The sequence below is a fragment of the Manis javanica genome, chromosome 2 (assembly GCF_040802235.1).
Source record: "Manis javanica isolate MJ-LG chromosome 2, MJ_LKY, whole genome shotgun sequence".
Taxonomy (NCBI): Eukaryota; Metazoa; Chordata; class Mammalia; order Pholidota; family Manidae; genus Manis; species Manis javanica.
The window spans coordinates 217,116,849-217,132,562 of NC_133157.1; the positions used below are offsets into that span (position 1 = coordinate 217,116,849).

The 15,714-nt window shown below is 46.0% G+C and overlaps 1 protein-coding gene across 1 annotated transcript in view; it reads right to left on the minus strand.

Moving 5' to 3' along the window:
- Positions 1 to 15,714, minus strand: part of KCNQ3 (potassium voltage-gated channel subfamily Q member 3) — a 289,359-nt gene that overhangs the window by 14,690 nt on the left and 258,955 nt on the right. Inside the window, exons 10-12 of the mRNA XM_037020788.2 lie at positions 3,179 to 3,381; positions 2,225 to 2,327; positions 88 to 219 (exon numbers count right to left, since the gene is read on the minus strand). Coding sequence (XP_036876683.2) covers positions 88 to 219; positions 2,225 to 2,327; positions 3,179 to 3,381 — 438 coding nt within the window. The remainder of the gene's footprint in view (positions 1 to 87; positions 220 to 2,224; positions 2,328 to 3,178; positions 3,382 to 15,714) is intronic.

Consider the following 15,714-nt stretch of genomic DNA (forward strand, 5'->3'; position numbering starts at 1 on the left):
GCATTTCACCCCAAGATATAGGGTTCATCTGGCTTTGGTTCCTTAGTGGTCAGGAGAGCTGAGTTCCTCTAGATGCAGCTGTCTCACCTTGTCTGAAGGTACTTTATCCTGGAAAGCATGTCAAGGTGTCCTGCGGAATACTGCTCAATCACATCCTTCACATCATAAGGCCTCAAAGTCTCCTTGAATTTTTTTTTATAGAGACGGAATTGTAGAATCCTACGAGGCAAAGCAGAGACTTCTGTGCATCACGAGTAGGAGAGCAGGAAACCACTTCAGAACTCAACAAACTCAGGGGCAGGGAGAGAAAAGAACCAAAGAGAAAATGACCTGATGGCGAGAACTTCCAACTCCTGGTCCTGGGCCTACCCTTTGAATCACAGAATTAGGCTGGCGAATGCCTCTCCTTCATGACTGCCTCCCTTCAATCATTTGAATGATAAGAAAATCCTAGTGACAATCCCAGACAACCTTTATGGAACATTCACTACAGGCCAGACACTGAGCTATGTGTTTTATGAACAGTCTGCTAATAGATCAACTCAAAGATGATGAGACCATGGTTCAGAGAGTTCAGCATCTCCCCAGGGCCATCTGGCTAGTATTGTCAGAGCTGTCCTCAAACCCACGTTTGTTTGCTGACAAGGCCCACGCTCTGAATCACTGTGTCACACTGCTTCTGTCTGAGAACAGCTGACATATCTCTTCAATAGTCTCTTTAATTATTTGGCTTGTCAGCACTTGTCAACAGAAACTAGCTTCTGTTCCCTAAGTTTTCTCATAGTCTCAGTGAAATGGGGCACCCAGAGCCCATAGATACCACATCCTCACCCCCATCTTCCTGGGAACCAATAAAGTCACCCCAGATAGCAAAACCCCCTTGAAAGGCCCATCATAAGGCCCACTTCCACTGAGCAGAGTCAATTAAAATCCCTAATAATAGGCCAGCGACAGAAAACCCCGCCTGCCCCAGGCCCTCCCTGCTGATGCTTGCACAGGTCTTTTCTTTTGTAATGCAAAGTTCATTTCGTTCATACTAGCCCACGTCTCCAGCTCTGAACACTGTTTTGGCATGTTGATGATACCACCCATTTTGCTTGTGACTCTTCCCACCTCTGTCATATCATAAGCTGGCCAACTGCCTGCTTTTGAAAGTAAAGTTACGCTGCAGCACAGCACACCCCTTCCTTTATGCACTGTCTCCGGCTGCTTTTGCGCTACAAACTCAGAGTTGAATACGTGCAATAGAGATCAACGGACCATAAAGCCTAAACTATTTACTCTCAGGCTCCTTACCGAAGAGCTTGGCCCACCCTTGAACTAACCCATCAATAAAAATTCCAGAAGGACAGAGAGGAAAGCCAGAGCCTGGGGCATTCCGGCAGACACCTCCCTCCAGGATGACGCAGGTTCTTTCACTGGTTTTCTTTGAATAAGATCATTCGATGCCTGTTAGGAATTCAGGCAGCTGTGTCTTCATCCAGCCATATTGCTGTCACATTGTACATGCAGTGTCATGAGAAACCGGGTCAATGGCTTTGGGAGACCACATATTATCACACTAATGTGCTTCCCTGATCTACTGGATTAGGAATCTTGCTGAAAATATCACTACCAGTTCTTGGAGAATCTGCCTTGGTCTCTAGAACTCACAGCCACCACTGTGAAGTGCTTATAAGCCCCTCTCCTGATCTAAGATTTTACTTAGTGGCATATTTTTCTTTTCTTGTGGAATTCTAAAGCAAAAGAGAACTAGGATAGATGGAATGTAGTCTCATCTGATACAGACCAAAAAATCCTATAGCTGCTTGTCTTGTTTAGATTTCTAATTAAAGAGAATTAGATGGATGAAGACACAGAAGCAAAGCTAGTTTGAGTAGGAAGCCTGTAAAGGAAGAAAAGTCCATGTCCGTATTCCCAGCAACCTTTAAAGTAAAGGGGGGCCAAAATGAGACAAGAGCATGGCAGTTGGGCATACTATCAGGAGCTGTGGGGGCATTTTTATAAAATGGCAGCAAGACTCAACCACCATGACTCACTAATGCAGAAATTGTTTTGGGGCAGCATCCCCCGTGGAGTACTGACATACTCCTGGACGTGACTTGGGGTTACTTGAGGGGCTGCCTGTCTACCTTTCCAAAGCCCAGGATACTCCCCATGGCTGTGTTCTGTGGGGGCTGGGCTGGGGCCAGGGCAGGCCCCCAGGAGGGGAGGGGGACGTTACCTGACGGCTCGGATGGCAGCCTTCAGGGTGGGGATCATGTCTTCGATGAGGAAGTCATTCCCGTAGCCCCTGTCTTCTGCCATGGGGTCACCAGTCCCGGCATCTGGGAGGGAGACACATAGTCAACGGCAGGACACAGCCTGGGGAGGCTCGGGGACCCTGCTCAGTCAGGGCCTTCCTAGCTCAGCCGCCAGAGTTCCTGGTGCCGCTTCGTGAACGCGCGCGTGTGCCGCAGCTGGGACGTCCTGCAGGCTCTCCTAACTTCCCCTGCTATTATCCAGGTGTCTGAGTCAGAGGTGCCCGCAGTTCAGGACTGGTGGTTGGGAGAAGAGGCTAGGAGGGGTGCCTGAAGGGGCCCCTGGGGGCAGCAAAGAGCCCACATGTGGGTGTTGAGACAGACAGACCTGAGTTCAGATTCTTGCTCTGTGGGTCACTATCCTTGTGACCTTGGGGGAGTCACCTTCAAAGCCCTGCTTGTCCTCTGCTTCTGTAAGTGATAGGGGCTCACAGAGGTATTGCTCCCACAGCCTCTGCCGGGCACTTTTCCAAACCTCCTTCCACTCCGTGGAGGTGCTGGGCCCCTAGGTGTCCAAGTCATTCTGCGCTCAGCCCCTCACCATCCCTCAGGCTGACCCGTGACAGTGCACTGATCCTGGCCATGCTTAGGAACCATGGGAATATGTCCTGAAGCTCCCTGGAGGGTCCTCACAGACCAATGCAGTGATCCTGGCCCAGGAAAACAGCTAACTTGCTGTACGAGTTGTGGGGACATAACACAGCCGCCTCCAACCCAGGGATGGGAATAGGGTGAAGCCAGAGGTTGGTTCAGGAAGGGTGGGGGACAGGCTACTTTGCACACTGGTGAGGCCTTCACCAGGGAGAGAAGTGAGGAAGGAAGAGGGCTTGGGAAGGGGGAAGTGGAGAAGACAAGGGGAGGGAGAAGAGAGGCATTACCTTCAGAACTCTGCCAGAAAGCGTAGGCTTTCATGCGGAAGGCGGTGCGGAAGCGTTCTTTACTGTTTAAGCCAACAGGCTTTGGTTCTTTAGAAGGGCTTTCTTCTATGGCATCTACATTCAGAGGGGTAAATAGCTTTCCTTTAGTATTGCTACCACGAGGATTAGAAAGGCGAACCCGATCCAAGAGACCCAGCTTTTGGCTACAAAATAAGCAAAAGTGAAGAATTTTCCTCCTTGAGTGCAGGCTTTCGTAATTGCTCGTCCCTCTCCATCAAGACTCACCCATTCTCCTCCACATGGATGGGGAAGGTGGGCCCTCAATGCTACATCTGACTTGGCGGCTCGGAATGGGCAGGGCTTGACCCAGACCCTAGCTGGGCAGTTTACTCATCTTGTGCATGTCTCCTGACTTCTCTGAATTTCAGTTTTTTGTGTAAGTGGCGCTTAGATGAGATACAGGTTATAAACTGCCTGGCCAGTAGTAGGATGCAGCAAAGCTTCATGCCTTCTCCATTCCCTTCTCCTCACCATCCACAGCTTCCTTTGTGACACCCCATGGAGCCCAGTTAGCGCCTTGCACAGAAGAAGCCTTACCAAATGTTCCTTAACAGAACTGGATGACATAAATTTCACAAAGCAGGAAACCTAACCTACATCCACAGACATTCCCATGGATGGAATTTTGGGGGGTGGGTCCCATGAGCTCAAGTGGGAAAAACTGCATCTTTAACTTACCTTTCACTGAGATTTAGCATGTTTTTCAATTCTGAATGTAGGTAATAAACCCCAGTAATATCCTCAATGCCCTGGTCACATCCTGTGACTTTCCACAACAGAAAGCCTAGGTCATTTCATTTCCTGCTACCTCCCTGGATTGCTATGCTGTCATTACTTCAAAATTATGATAGTATTCAACTTGCTACTAGGTCTTGTCATAAGAGTCATCACAGAAAAGCACATATATGAGTGCAGCTCAAATGTTTAAATAGTTCAATAATTATGTTTCAGTATAATCAGCTTCTTCTGTAGCAGTAGGCATTTTATTTATGAATTAAAAATTATTATTCTGAGAAAGGGTCCCTGGACTTCATCATACTGCCAGAAGTGTCCTTGGCACAGAAAAACAGTAAGTCCACTGTAAGGTTGCCCTGGTGCAAAAACCAGCTGCACTTTGACTTGCAGTCCAGCCAGGTGACCTTGGACAAATCCATGACCTTTCTGAGCCCCAGTTACTTAATCTGTAAAATAGGAATGAGCACTCCTCGCTTCACCAGGTTACTGAGAGATGATGTTTGTCGAGGATTTGGCATAGAGCCTGGCACATGGGAAGTGCTCTACATAGATTCATTTCTTCCCTCTATTTCTCCACCTCCTAGTGGGCACAGGGAATGAAGTCCTTTCAGTGTGGCACATACCAGAGAGAAGCCACACTGCATGTTTGCACACATCAGTATACTCAACTCGGCTGCTCCCTCCCCCTCACCCCACACGGGGTCTGTGCACCTGTACTTGTGAAATAAATGAGCAAATAAATGAATAAGGGTTATCAAATCAGCTTTGTATCACCTGAGACAGTTCAGTATTTCTAAAGACTGTGTCTGCTTATGACAGCCACGTGCATCTCATCAAAAGCTGCTGCCATCTTTGTGACTTGGTGGCAGTGAGGAGGTCACAGATGTTGGAGCCCCAGAGAGGCTGGAACACACCTCCTGTTGAGCAGGTGCCACACATTCTCTGAACACTAGGTCCTCATTGGTCAAATGGGCCTAATAACACCTGCTTTGTAAGGGTTTGGCCTGCCTCACACACGATAATATCTTTTTTAGCCCGGCATAGAGAAGGTGCTAAGGCACATTTAGTTAACACATAAATGAATGAACATATGGATGAGCAGTCATTATTTCTGACTCCCTCTGGACTGTTCTATCTCACCCAGCACATTGACATTAATAACCTGACCTGGGTAAATTCAGAGAAACTCTAGTACCCAGAGGGTTCATCTTCCCTGAGTCAAAGTCAAAATTTTTGGAGAGGTTTTCCTGATGAGTACTATGTGAATGATCAGTAGGACGGAGAATGTGTCAGGGTCTGTGGGCTACAAATACTGAACAAGGTGGGAAGTCAACACACACAGAAGGCCTTTCCACCCAGGAGCTAAGGAAAGGGGACTTTAGGACAGTCACTTCTAGGACCCTCTTCCTCTTGGCCCTTGCCTATGTCTTATGACACCTATACAGCCAAGCAGACCCATCATTCCACCTGCACCAGGCCCCTTGCCTGGCATCCCCAAGTCCCCTCCTGCATGCCACAGTACCCACGGGTCCTCCAGCTTGCAATGACCTTTCTTGCCTGCTGGGCCAACTTCATTTCCATCTGCCCCTTAAAACGGCCTGAGCATCCCTCTTGGAAATTAGCCTCCCCTCTGTCTGCTCTCCAAAGACATACTGTGTTTGTCTCTGCCGCCACATTTAACACACTGTGTGGAGACCATATGTTTCCATGCCTGCCTGCCCCACTGCTTTGTACAGTCTTAGCAAAGACTCTGCCAAGTTACTTCTAAACCCATCATAGCCCCTGCCCAGTACATCCTGGTGTTCAGGGTAGCAGAGAAAATCATGGGCTTTGGGGCAGACCAGCCTGAGAAACTGTGACCTAGGACACATAACTCAATCCCCACATGCACAATGCTGACAAGCAGGCCTTGCTGTGCATGGTTGCTCAAAGGTACTGAGCCTTGTAAAGTACTGAGCCAACCATCTGGGATGCGGGGTGTGAGGAGCCTTCAATAAATGCTGGCCGCCGTCATTATCTCAGTAAATAATCTTCTGCCCACAGAAACGGTAGAAGGCTAATGACATGTGTGAAAAGGAAGGATAAAATTTCCTGAGCCACAAACACGTTGTTTTTTCTTTTAATGAACTGAGCTGAGATCTTGGGACTTACTGATTATTTTACAGTACTTTTAATGCTAGCCTCAAATACTCACCATTGTCATTGAACTTGACCTCAGCAGGAGATGAGTGCATGAGGAGCTTAACTCCAGATAAAGGAAACAAGACAAAAGCAGTGGCAGCTGCTTTGTCCTGACTTGAAATCTGGGCATAACTGCTGATGACTGGAGAGAGAATGAGCAGCCTCTGGGTTCTATCTGTGCTGGGATTTAGCATTCGCTTATTTGGCATTTAAATGCTTCATTGCAACCTCTAACAGTCGGAATGGCTTTAGTTATGCTCACTTAATATCCCATTGGTCACAGAGCATGGTTTCTGAGAGATGGATTCCGACAGTGTTTAGGAATCCAGATGCGTTGGGCTCAAGTCAGAAACCTTAGCTCTGAATTACTCACAGCCGTTGCACCTTAAGAGGCTTATGGCACTCTTCCTCCAGCAAAGTGGGTGATCAGCTTACATCTTAATTTTGTTGCCTGAAATCCAAGACCCTAAAGGATAATCAAATGCAAGGCAAAGTCCAATCCTGAAACTCAAAACCCATCTCTACCTTCTCTGTAAGGATTTCTGATGTGTAATTCAGGCCTGTGCTTCGAGGGCACTACAGCAGGTTTTGCAAGGAAAGCTTCCTTTGGAGCTGACATCAGATTTCCTCGGAAAGCCAGGGTCCCTGATTTGTTAAGTGTAGACAAGAACTTTCAGAACATGAATTAGGAAAACTGGAAATAGATGGACTGAGGATGGAAAAGTACAATCACGGTTGTTCTGTCCTGGCAGATACAGCCTCTGCGCTGGGCTCCTGCCTCACGTCCCAGCGCAAGGAACTCCAGCCCATGTTAAACCCCATGCAGGTTCCTGGCTTTCACACATCCCAGCCTTTGCACATGCTGACCTGTGCCTGGGAAAACCTTCATTCCTTCTTTTATCTAAATGATCCTGACTTTTGTCTGAAACTTGGTTTAAGCATTAGCCCCAAGGCTCACTTCCACGCTTGGTCCAATTAGATATCCATTCACCATGCCCCTTGATCACCTTAGGATTTTCTCAGCCACGGCACCTGGCCACTGTAACGAAATCTTACACTCAGCAGGAGCTCTCTCACTACAGCAGTGGTTCTCAACCAGGGCCAACTGTGCCCCCAGTGGACATCCGGCAATATCTGGAGTCATGCTTGACATAACTTGGGGTGTGCTACCGGCCTCCAGGGGGTGGAGGCCAGGGATGCTGCTAAATACCTCACGATGCACAGGCAGCCCCCCACAACGAGGAGTGACCCCACCCATATCAACAGAGCTAAGACTGAGAAACTGAAAGGAAAGCTATTGGTCTGGAAACTACTCTGTTCAGTTTTGCATACTTAACAGTGCCTGGTGCACAGTAAGCATTATTATGATACTGAAGGAAGGGAGGAAGGAATACGGTATTTGATCTTCTGATTAATAAAATGTACCCCAACAGCTGAGAGAGGGAGTGCTGTGTAGTGTAAAGAGTGTGGGCTTTGTGAGTTCAAGAACTGGGTTCAAATCTCTGCTCTGGAGTTAGTATTTCCACTTGGGTAAGTCATTAACTCTCTCTGATTCATTTTTTCACTTGTACACTCGAGCTGGTATTATTTATTTGTTCAACAAAAATGGTTCTGTACCCCATAAATGCTAGGCTCTTGTTAACTTGTTGAATATACACTGGTGACTAAGACAGACATGGTTTTCAGGCTCCAGTGAGCTTATGATAAGGCCAGGAAGACACACAATAAGCAACAGATACATATATTGTTACAAATTTGACCAGGAAACAAAGAATGTGCAGTAATGGAAAAGAGTAGGAGGTCAGCATAGCTAGGGTGCTCAGGGAAGGCCCTTTGGGTGGATGAGACCAGTTAGGAGGCCAATTTCAGTGGTTCAGGATCAAAATGATGGTGGTCCAGACTTTGAAGGTGAGACCCGAGGGTGAGAAGAAGCCAGACTTCAAAGGAAGAGCATGAGAGCTGCCCGGGCAGAAGAATCACACATGGGTGCAAGGATGTGAGCTCTGGGTTTGTGCAACTAACCGAACCACTGTGAATGATGGCAAACTGGCACACGAAGAGATCAGAGGCCATCTCACTCAGGGATCTCGGAGATAGGGTTCGAATTAGAAACAGGAAATATGATTTCTATTTTATTCTAAGTGTACCTAGATGTCACTAAGAGTTTTAAGAAAGGGAAAGTATGCCAACTTTGCATTTAAAAAAGGACACACATGTTAATAGCAGCTTTATTCACAATAGCCAGAAGCTGGAAACAGCCCAAATATCCATCAGTACATGATTGGATCAACTAAACATGATATATACACACAATGGAATATTACTCAGCCTTAAAAAGGAAAGAAATGCTAATACACACTACAACATGGATGGACCTTGAGGACATTATGCAAAGTGAAATAAGCCAGTTACAAAAAGACAAATACTGTATGATGCTTGTTACACAAAGTATCTACAGTAGACAGATGGTTTCCAGGAGCTGGGTGAAGACAGAAGAGATAGAAGTTGTTTTTAATGGGTACAAGCTTCAGTTTTAAAAGAGGAAGTTCTGGAGATTGGTTGTACAACATGTGAATGTACTTACTAACACTGCCAAACTGTACACTTACAAATGGTAAGAGGGTAAATGTTAGGTGACGTGTGAGCTACCAGAATCAAAAGTTAAAGAAAAAGAACATGACGGCTGTTTGGTGGAGAATGGACTGCAGGGAAGGAAGAACAGTAAAGGAGCCCCTCAAGTCTTCGAGGCAAGAGATGTTACCAGCTCGGGTGGGGTGTGACCGTGGGAGGAGATGAGAATTTTAGCATATATCTTGGAGTAGAACGATAGTCTTCCTTGATGGGGTCTATATGGGCTTGGAGGGAAAGAGGCAGATGAGACACTACTCCTAGGGGTCTGACTACACAAATGGGTGGGTGGTGATGTCATTTTCTTCAGCTGAGCAAGACAGGACCAATAAGAGTGGGATTCGGAGGAAAAGCCAAGTCCCTTTCCCTGACGTGCACACAACCACACACACACACAGACTTCCCACAAGACTTGTGTGAAGCAGATTTTACTAAATTGTGAGGATTTGCCTCACAGTTCAAATAAATTAAACAGGAGGCATCACTATGAAAATATGTTTGGAAGGTGGGAAACTAAAAATTAATTTTGGTTTGTGTTTGATTAAGAAACACTAGAAAGACACCCTAGGAACTAAAAAAGAAGTTTCTTGTGAGGGAGGGGTGGCGGGAACAGAGCAGATGGGGACGAAAGTTGGACAAGACATTTCACTGTATGAGTCTATATTGTCTTGATTTATGAGCGATTCAAATCTTTTTTTCATAAAATTTAAATTAAAAAATAATATTTAAAAATCAGATAGGTCCCCTCAGGCCCCCTGTACTGGGAATTTCCCAGGGGCGTTGCCTTCCAGCTAGATTTATCCCCCTTCGGCTCTCCCTCCACGAGCTCTTTCCTGCTTCAGGCTGGACTTTTGTGTCTCCCAATTCAATTAAACTCTCTTTTGTCCGTACTCTTAAAATCGGCTGTAGACCTGATTTTGCACATTAAAAACTGATAAAATTGCTCAAGACCTACATTGATCTGAGTCCTAAGCCAGCTCTACACTATATGGAAAAGACCCTGAGCACAGAACACCTGAAAATGTGGGCGCCCATCAGCATAATAGTAATGACAATAAAAGTGAAGCCCTGTGTAGCATGAGAAAGACTCTTAAGTCTCATCCTTACAGCAGCACAGGGAGGTAGGTAGTTTCACCATAACCATTATATAGATAAGGAAACTAAGGCACACAGGTTTGGCAATGTGCCCAAGTTCACAGAGCCAAAGTTCTTATAAGTGACCTGTAACTCACAGTGTCTAATGCAGCAAAACAACGTGGGTCCATATCTGTCCCAAACTCACAGCACACAGGACCTGAAGTGGCTTAGGACGTCCCTAGTCCAATCTCCTTCTTCTGGTGATAAGGCAGCCTGGGCCAGGGGATGGCGCGTCCTGAGGGGCACTCCAGGCTGAGGAGGGAAGTGGGAGCATAAAGCAGGGACAGAGACAGGACTGTGACTGGACTGACGGCTGGGTTGTAAGGAATAGCAATACAATTTTGAAATACCCTTGGTGTGTTCGTCTGGTTTTCTCTCATTTGGATGGTTCTGCAAAGTTAGCTGAGCGAATGGCCTATTTGGTTTCCTCTGATCCAGAAAATGGGGGAATCTGAGCCTGTTCCCTGGACATGTGCAGCTGCTACTCTGAGGACACATAGACTCACACAATGATATGAGAGTGCGGAGCAATGTATTTTTCTTTGTTGCTCTCCTGAAAGAATGATTTTCTCCATGTATCTAAATCTCATGTATGAATAATAACTTACTAACCAACCAGCACTGATCTTTAACAAGCGTTTACTATGTACTAGGCCACAAGTGACATTGCAACCAGTCTATGAAGTTGATACTATCCGCACTTCATGGATAAGGACATGGGGACACAGGGAGGTTGCATGAGTTGTCCGAGATCACACACTTAGTAAGGAGGCCAGGCTTTGAAGTCCAGTAGTCTGACTCTGGAATCTGTTCTCAGGCCCTATTGCTATGACTACCCCCTAATTCTACCACCTGGTTTACCTTTAGTCCCTGGTTAAAGAGGAGAGAGAAACATAGATCTGAAGGGAGCCAAGAAGACACAGGATTGAATCCTGGCTCCTGTGCACCCTGCTTGACCCTGCTGAGTCCCAGTGTCCTCATCAGTGTTGGGGGATACTGAAATCTAACCCTCATAAATGCCCACCTCAAAATCACATACTCTGGATCTGCTCAGATAGCTTCACACCACATGCAAACCCATCCTGCTTGCCTTTGGCAAATATAGAGGGTTGAATGGGTTCCCCAAAAACCTATGCTCAAGCCCTTTCCTGATAGCTGTGAATGTGACCTTATTTGGAAATAGAGTCTCTACAGATGTTTGGATGAGGTCATACTGGAGTAGGGTGCATTCTTAATCCAATGACTAGTGTCTTCATAAGGGAAGGAGAAGGACCTTTGGGTACAGGGACACAGACACACATAGAGGGAAGGCCATGTGAAGATGGAGGTAAATAATGGAGTCTACAAGCCAAGGAATGCCAAGGACTTCTAGAAACCACCAGAAGCTGGAAGAGGCAAGGAAGGAGTCTTTCCTGTAACCTTGGAAGGGACAGATCCTAGTGACATCTTGATTTTGGGTGTCCAGCTTCCAGAACAGCCAGACAATAAATTTCTGTTGATTTAAGTCACTCAGTTTGTGGTGAATTCTTATGGCAGCAACAGGAACAAATACAGTGAACAATGAGGGCTTAGTGGGCACATAAGTACTGTTTTCAGACTGATGGAACCAGGTCAGAGCTGCTACCATTACAAGCTCACAGGTGGAGAGGAGGCTAATGAACGGTAGGGACAACCATCTGCTTTCATATTTTGGCAGTCATAAAATGGAATTTCTACACTCTTAGAAGGACTGAGGAGAAACCCTTAGCCATCTACTGGCTCCTCCCCATGGAAGGAGGTGAATAATCTGATTGGGTCATGGTGAGTGAGTGATAGCCATTGACCCATTTTCTTGATTGGTTGGGCTTCCACATTAAATGTCAGTTCTGTATTCAAGGTCACATATGGTCTCTGTCTGGTTCTCGGTGCACCATGGGGTCAGGCAGGCCATGGCCGGCTCAGGCAGTGTCTGCCCTGTCCAAGCACTGATCTTCAGGCCAGACTTTGTGGGAAGCGTTATGATGAAATTCACTGTTGTCCCAGAGCCAATCCTTCTTTACCCTGCAAATGTAGCCTATATATTTTAATCCTTCTCTGACTCCTCTATTTATTCCTCAATGGGCTTGTAATTCAGAGGGAAGAGGTGCTATAAATAGGCACTTTCCATATTCCAAAAGGACAATTGAGACAAAGCCCTTATAACAGGTGAGGGGTCACTCTGAGGTTACACAAAATTGGTCCCAATCTCCCCCCTGCATCTCAGCTCCTCCACAGCTTGGGACCAGTGTGTTGCAGGATCTGGATGACTGGAGCCAACAGCTATGAAATTGTGTCCAAGACTTTCATTTTGCTCTGGGTAAGAATTTCCTCATCAGTAAAACTGGAGGACTGGATTAATTGATCTAAAAATTCCTGCACACGTTTAATAGTCATTGATTCTCATACAGGGAAGGAGGTTTACCATGAACATCATCCATCACCCTGTGAGGTGAATTTCATGTGACTGATGTCCTAGGGAGGAGGCCAGGTGTGAAGAATGGTGTCTGACCAAATGCTCCTTCACCTTGAAGAACAGGTCCTGGCTCTGTGCCTTTCCCTGCTCCACAGCCTCCTCTCATGGCAGGGACTCCAGCCACATGAGTCATGAAACAGTAGAAGAGCAAGAAAGGGAGGGAGGTATATGCAGCGACTGATCAGCTAACTGTCCCCAAGGACTGTGAGGGCCAGAATGGTGCCTGGGACCACATATGTGCGAATAGACCAACCAGATCCAAGTCCTGCTCTTGCTACTGTCTAGCTGTGTGACTCTGTGCAAGTCACTTACCTTTGGAACCTCATTTTTCTCACCTATAAAATGGGTATGAAAATAATATCTACTGATAGGACTCAATGTGCTTAGAACTATACCTGGCAAACAGTAAGCATTCTTTATAAACTATTGATATTATACTTGAATTCTTTGACCCAAAGAATGATCCTCTACTAAATTTAATGGTAAGAACACAATAAGGAGACAGAAGACAAAGAAAATGCCTGGAACAAATTTCCTCCTGCTCCAAAGACCAACACAGAGAAGAGTCCAGAAGGCTGCTGTTCAGATTGGATTGTTTGAAAACACCAAGTGAAACAACTGAGCTCAAGCGAGGGGTTATTGTCAACACAGTTGTTTGTTTCAAAAATTCAAAAAATGCTGGTTTCTTTCAAACAAATGCCCCTAATTATCAGCACTGATGCACGTTTACTGAATAGTTACAATTGGTGGTTAAATGATGTCCCATAAAATATCAGTTTTTTATGGTATAATTTACAGAATAAATGAGACGCAGCATGGTTTATTGTTGGTGTTCTTTAATGCAATATTACTTTGAGGGATTTGAAAATTTATGGGTAGAGTTTATGCCTGTCATGGGCAACTGTCATTTTTTGTCTGCTCCGTTTCATGCCATACTCTTTGGGAAAAAGGAACTGATTCCTCTTCTTCAACCAAGTGGCTCTAGGGACTGTCAATCATGTTATCTTGAGCCCACACCACTCTGCTCCAACAGCTGCATGCGTGAACCAGTCTCTTACCCTCTGAGCCATAGATATTTCCCAAGGTATGAGGATGTGGCCCATGGGCCGATCGAAGTGCGTCCCTGGGATTTTCTGACTTGGAGTTGGGTGAAGGATAGATGGACAGAAGAAAAGGAGAAATACCTGATCCTAGGGCTGCTGGTATCCACACCTTCAACAGTATGGAGAAATCAGCTGAGGGCCAGGGCAAAAAAGGGAAGCAGAGACGAGAACAGAAGAGAGAAATCCCAGAAGGGTCCCATTCCTCGTTTCCCAGGGGTCCCCACCTTCTCTGATGAGGTGCTATGTAAGCCATTACATCTCCCTCTTAGTCCAAGTTAGTTTAAGTTGGGTTTATGACACTTGTAGGATTAAGAGTTTGTCCATCCATCCATCCAGCACTTTTTTAGTAAATGAATATCTACGGAAATCCAACCATGTGCCAGGATGGGTTCCAAGCACAGTTTCAGGAGCTGGAGATCAGGCAGTGAATAAGGAGCAGGACCAAGGGTCTAGCGACTGATGAGGTGTGGCCAGAGGGTCATGGAGGGTCTCTCTTGGGAAGTGACATTAGGCAGAATCCCAGACGAAGTGGAGGAGGGAGCTACATGACAGCGTGAGATACACATTCCCAGCCTGGCCAAGGGAGAACAGGGCTAAGATCACGTGTCACTCTCTACTCCTGGGCTGCAAGGGAGGCATGGCAACCACCTGTGCCACGGGGACTCGGCCTAATGTGGTCTGATAGCTGGACAGACCTGTGTGTGAAACCCTGCCTTGGCTATTTTCAGCTTGGCGTGGGTTTAAGTTATGTAAATACTTGAGCTCACTTTCCTCATAAGTAAAATGATGGTACATGTCTTTTCATTAATTCATTTATTCACTGAGAAAATATTTATGGAGTGCATCCTATATTTCAAGCACAGTATAAGCCTATGGAACTCATGGTCTAGAGAGGAAGAAAGAATTTTAAAAGTTTTCACTATATATAAACAAAGGCTTTATTAGGAAGATGCTGAGTCCTTGCTAGAGGTGCTGTGAGTGGTGCATCTAAGCGAGGTGAGAAAGGATGGGAGGTGTCAACTGCCCTCACTTTTATAAAAAATGAACTACAATGACCTATGTAAGTGCTTAGGTCCTTGTAAGCCCACACAATAGAAATTGGCTCTCTTCCTTCAGATTAACCTCAGAATCATAGATCCTGAGAAAGAAGCATAAAATTATCACAGCCAACCTCCCAGTGATCACAGGAAGTCTGCAGGACCTGAGTTCCTCAGACAAATCTGCACAGATCAGAAGAGTCAAGGAAGCTCTGTCCGTGGGACATGAGAAGCCCATCCCTCTGGTGACCCCTTGGTGGGGGTGGGAACAGCCTTATAAGTGACTACATATGGGCTTGACTTCTTCCAACAGGGAACTAAACTCTGCATTTTCTCACCCCAACCCACAACCAGGATCTGTTAGGTGTCAGGGAACAGAACTCTTTCCTCAGGCTGACAAACAAATGTGTGGGCTACCTATGCTAGAAGAGGAAAACATGACCAACTCCGAAGCTGAATCCAGAAATTTAGAAATAATAATGAAACATTGGTTAGTGATAACCTATTGAAGAAGCTAATCCTAAGACAGAAAATGTACATCATTTTCTAAGTGTACTATTACAGAAAAAGTACCATTCTAAAACACATGTACATTGCTGACCACTTTCCAGTCTTTCTTCCGCCTTCTTGAGTAAAGGCACTGATTCCTGGTTTGACGATCTACCCATCCTCCCGCTAGATCGCACACCGCTGCTCCAGGTTTCTTAGCTACAATCACACCTGGCATCTCACCTGTCACTCCATCAGCCAAACTTCTTTGTCAGATAAACCCGAAATACTGCACCACGAGCCCGGATGGGGGAGAGTGAGGGGCTTATATAACTGAGCTCTCCTTCTCTGAGGAAAATGAGCCAGCAAACACCCAGAAACTCTAACCCTGAGAAATCACAGAACGTATTTTCCCTCCGCACCCCTGGCAGAGTGGAGAGTTCGTGAGAGGGGACTGAGCAACTCAGTGATCAGATTTCAGAGAGCCCCTTCTTAGTAACTGGAGAAGCATACCTAGGAAAGCCTCAAGATGCAACTACCTGGAATCTGCTTAGACCAGGAGTGCCTAATCCAAAGCACGGTGCTATTTTTCATGTAGTGTACTTTCCAGTCTGGCTAAATTCTGCTCATGTCTGTACAGAAAAGGCTCTAAGGGTAGATTTAGGAACTCACACA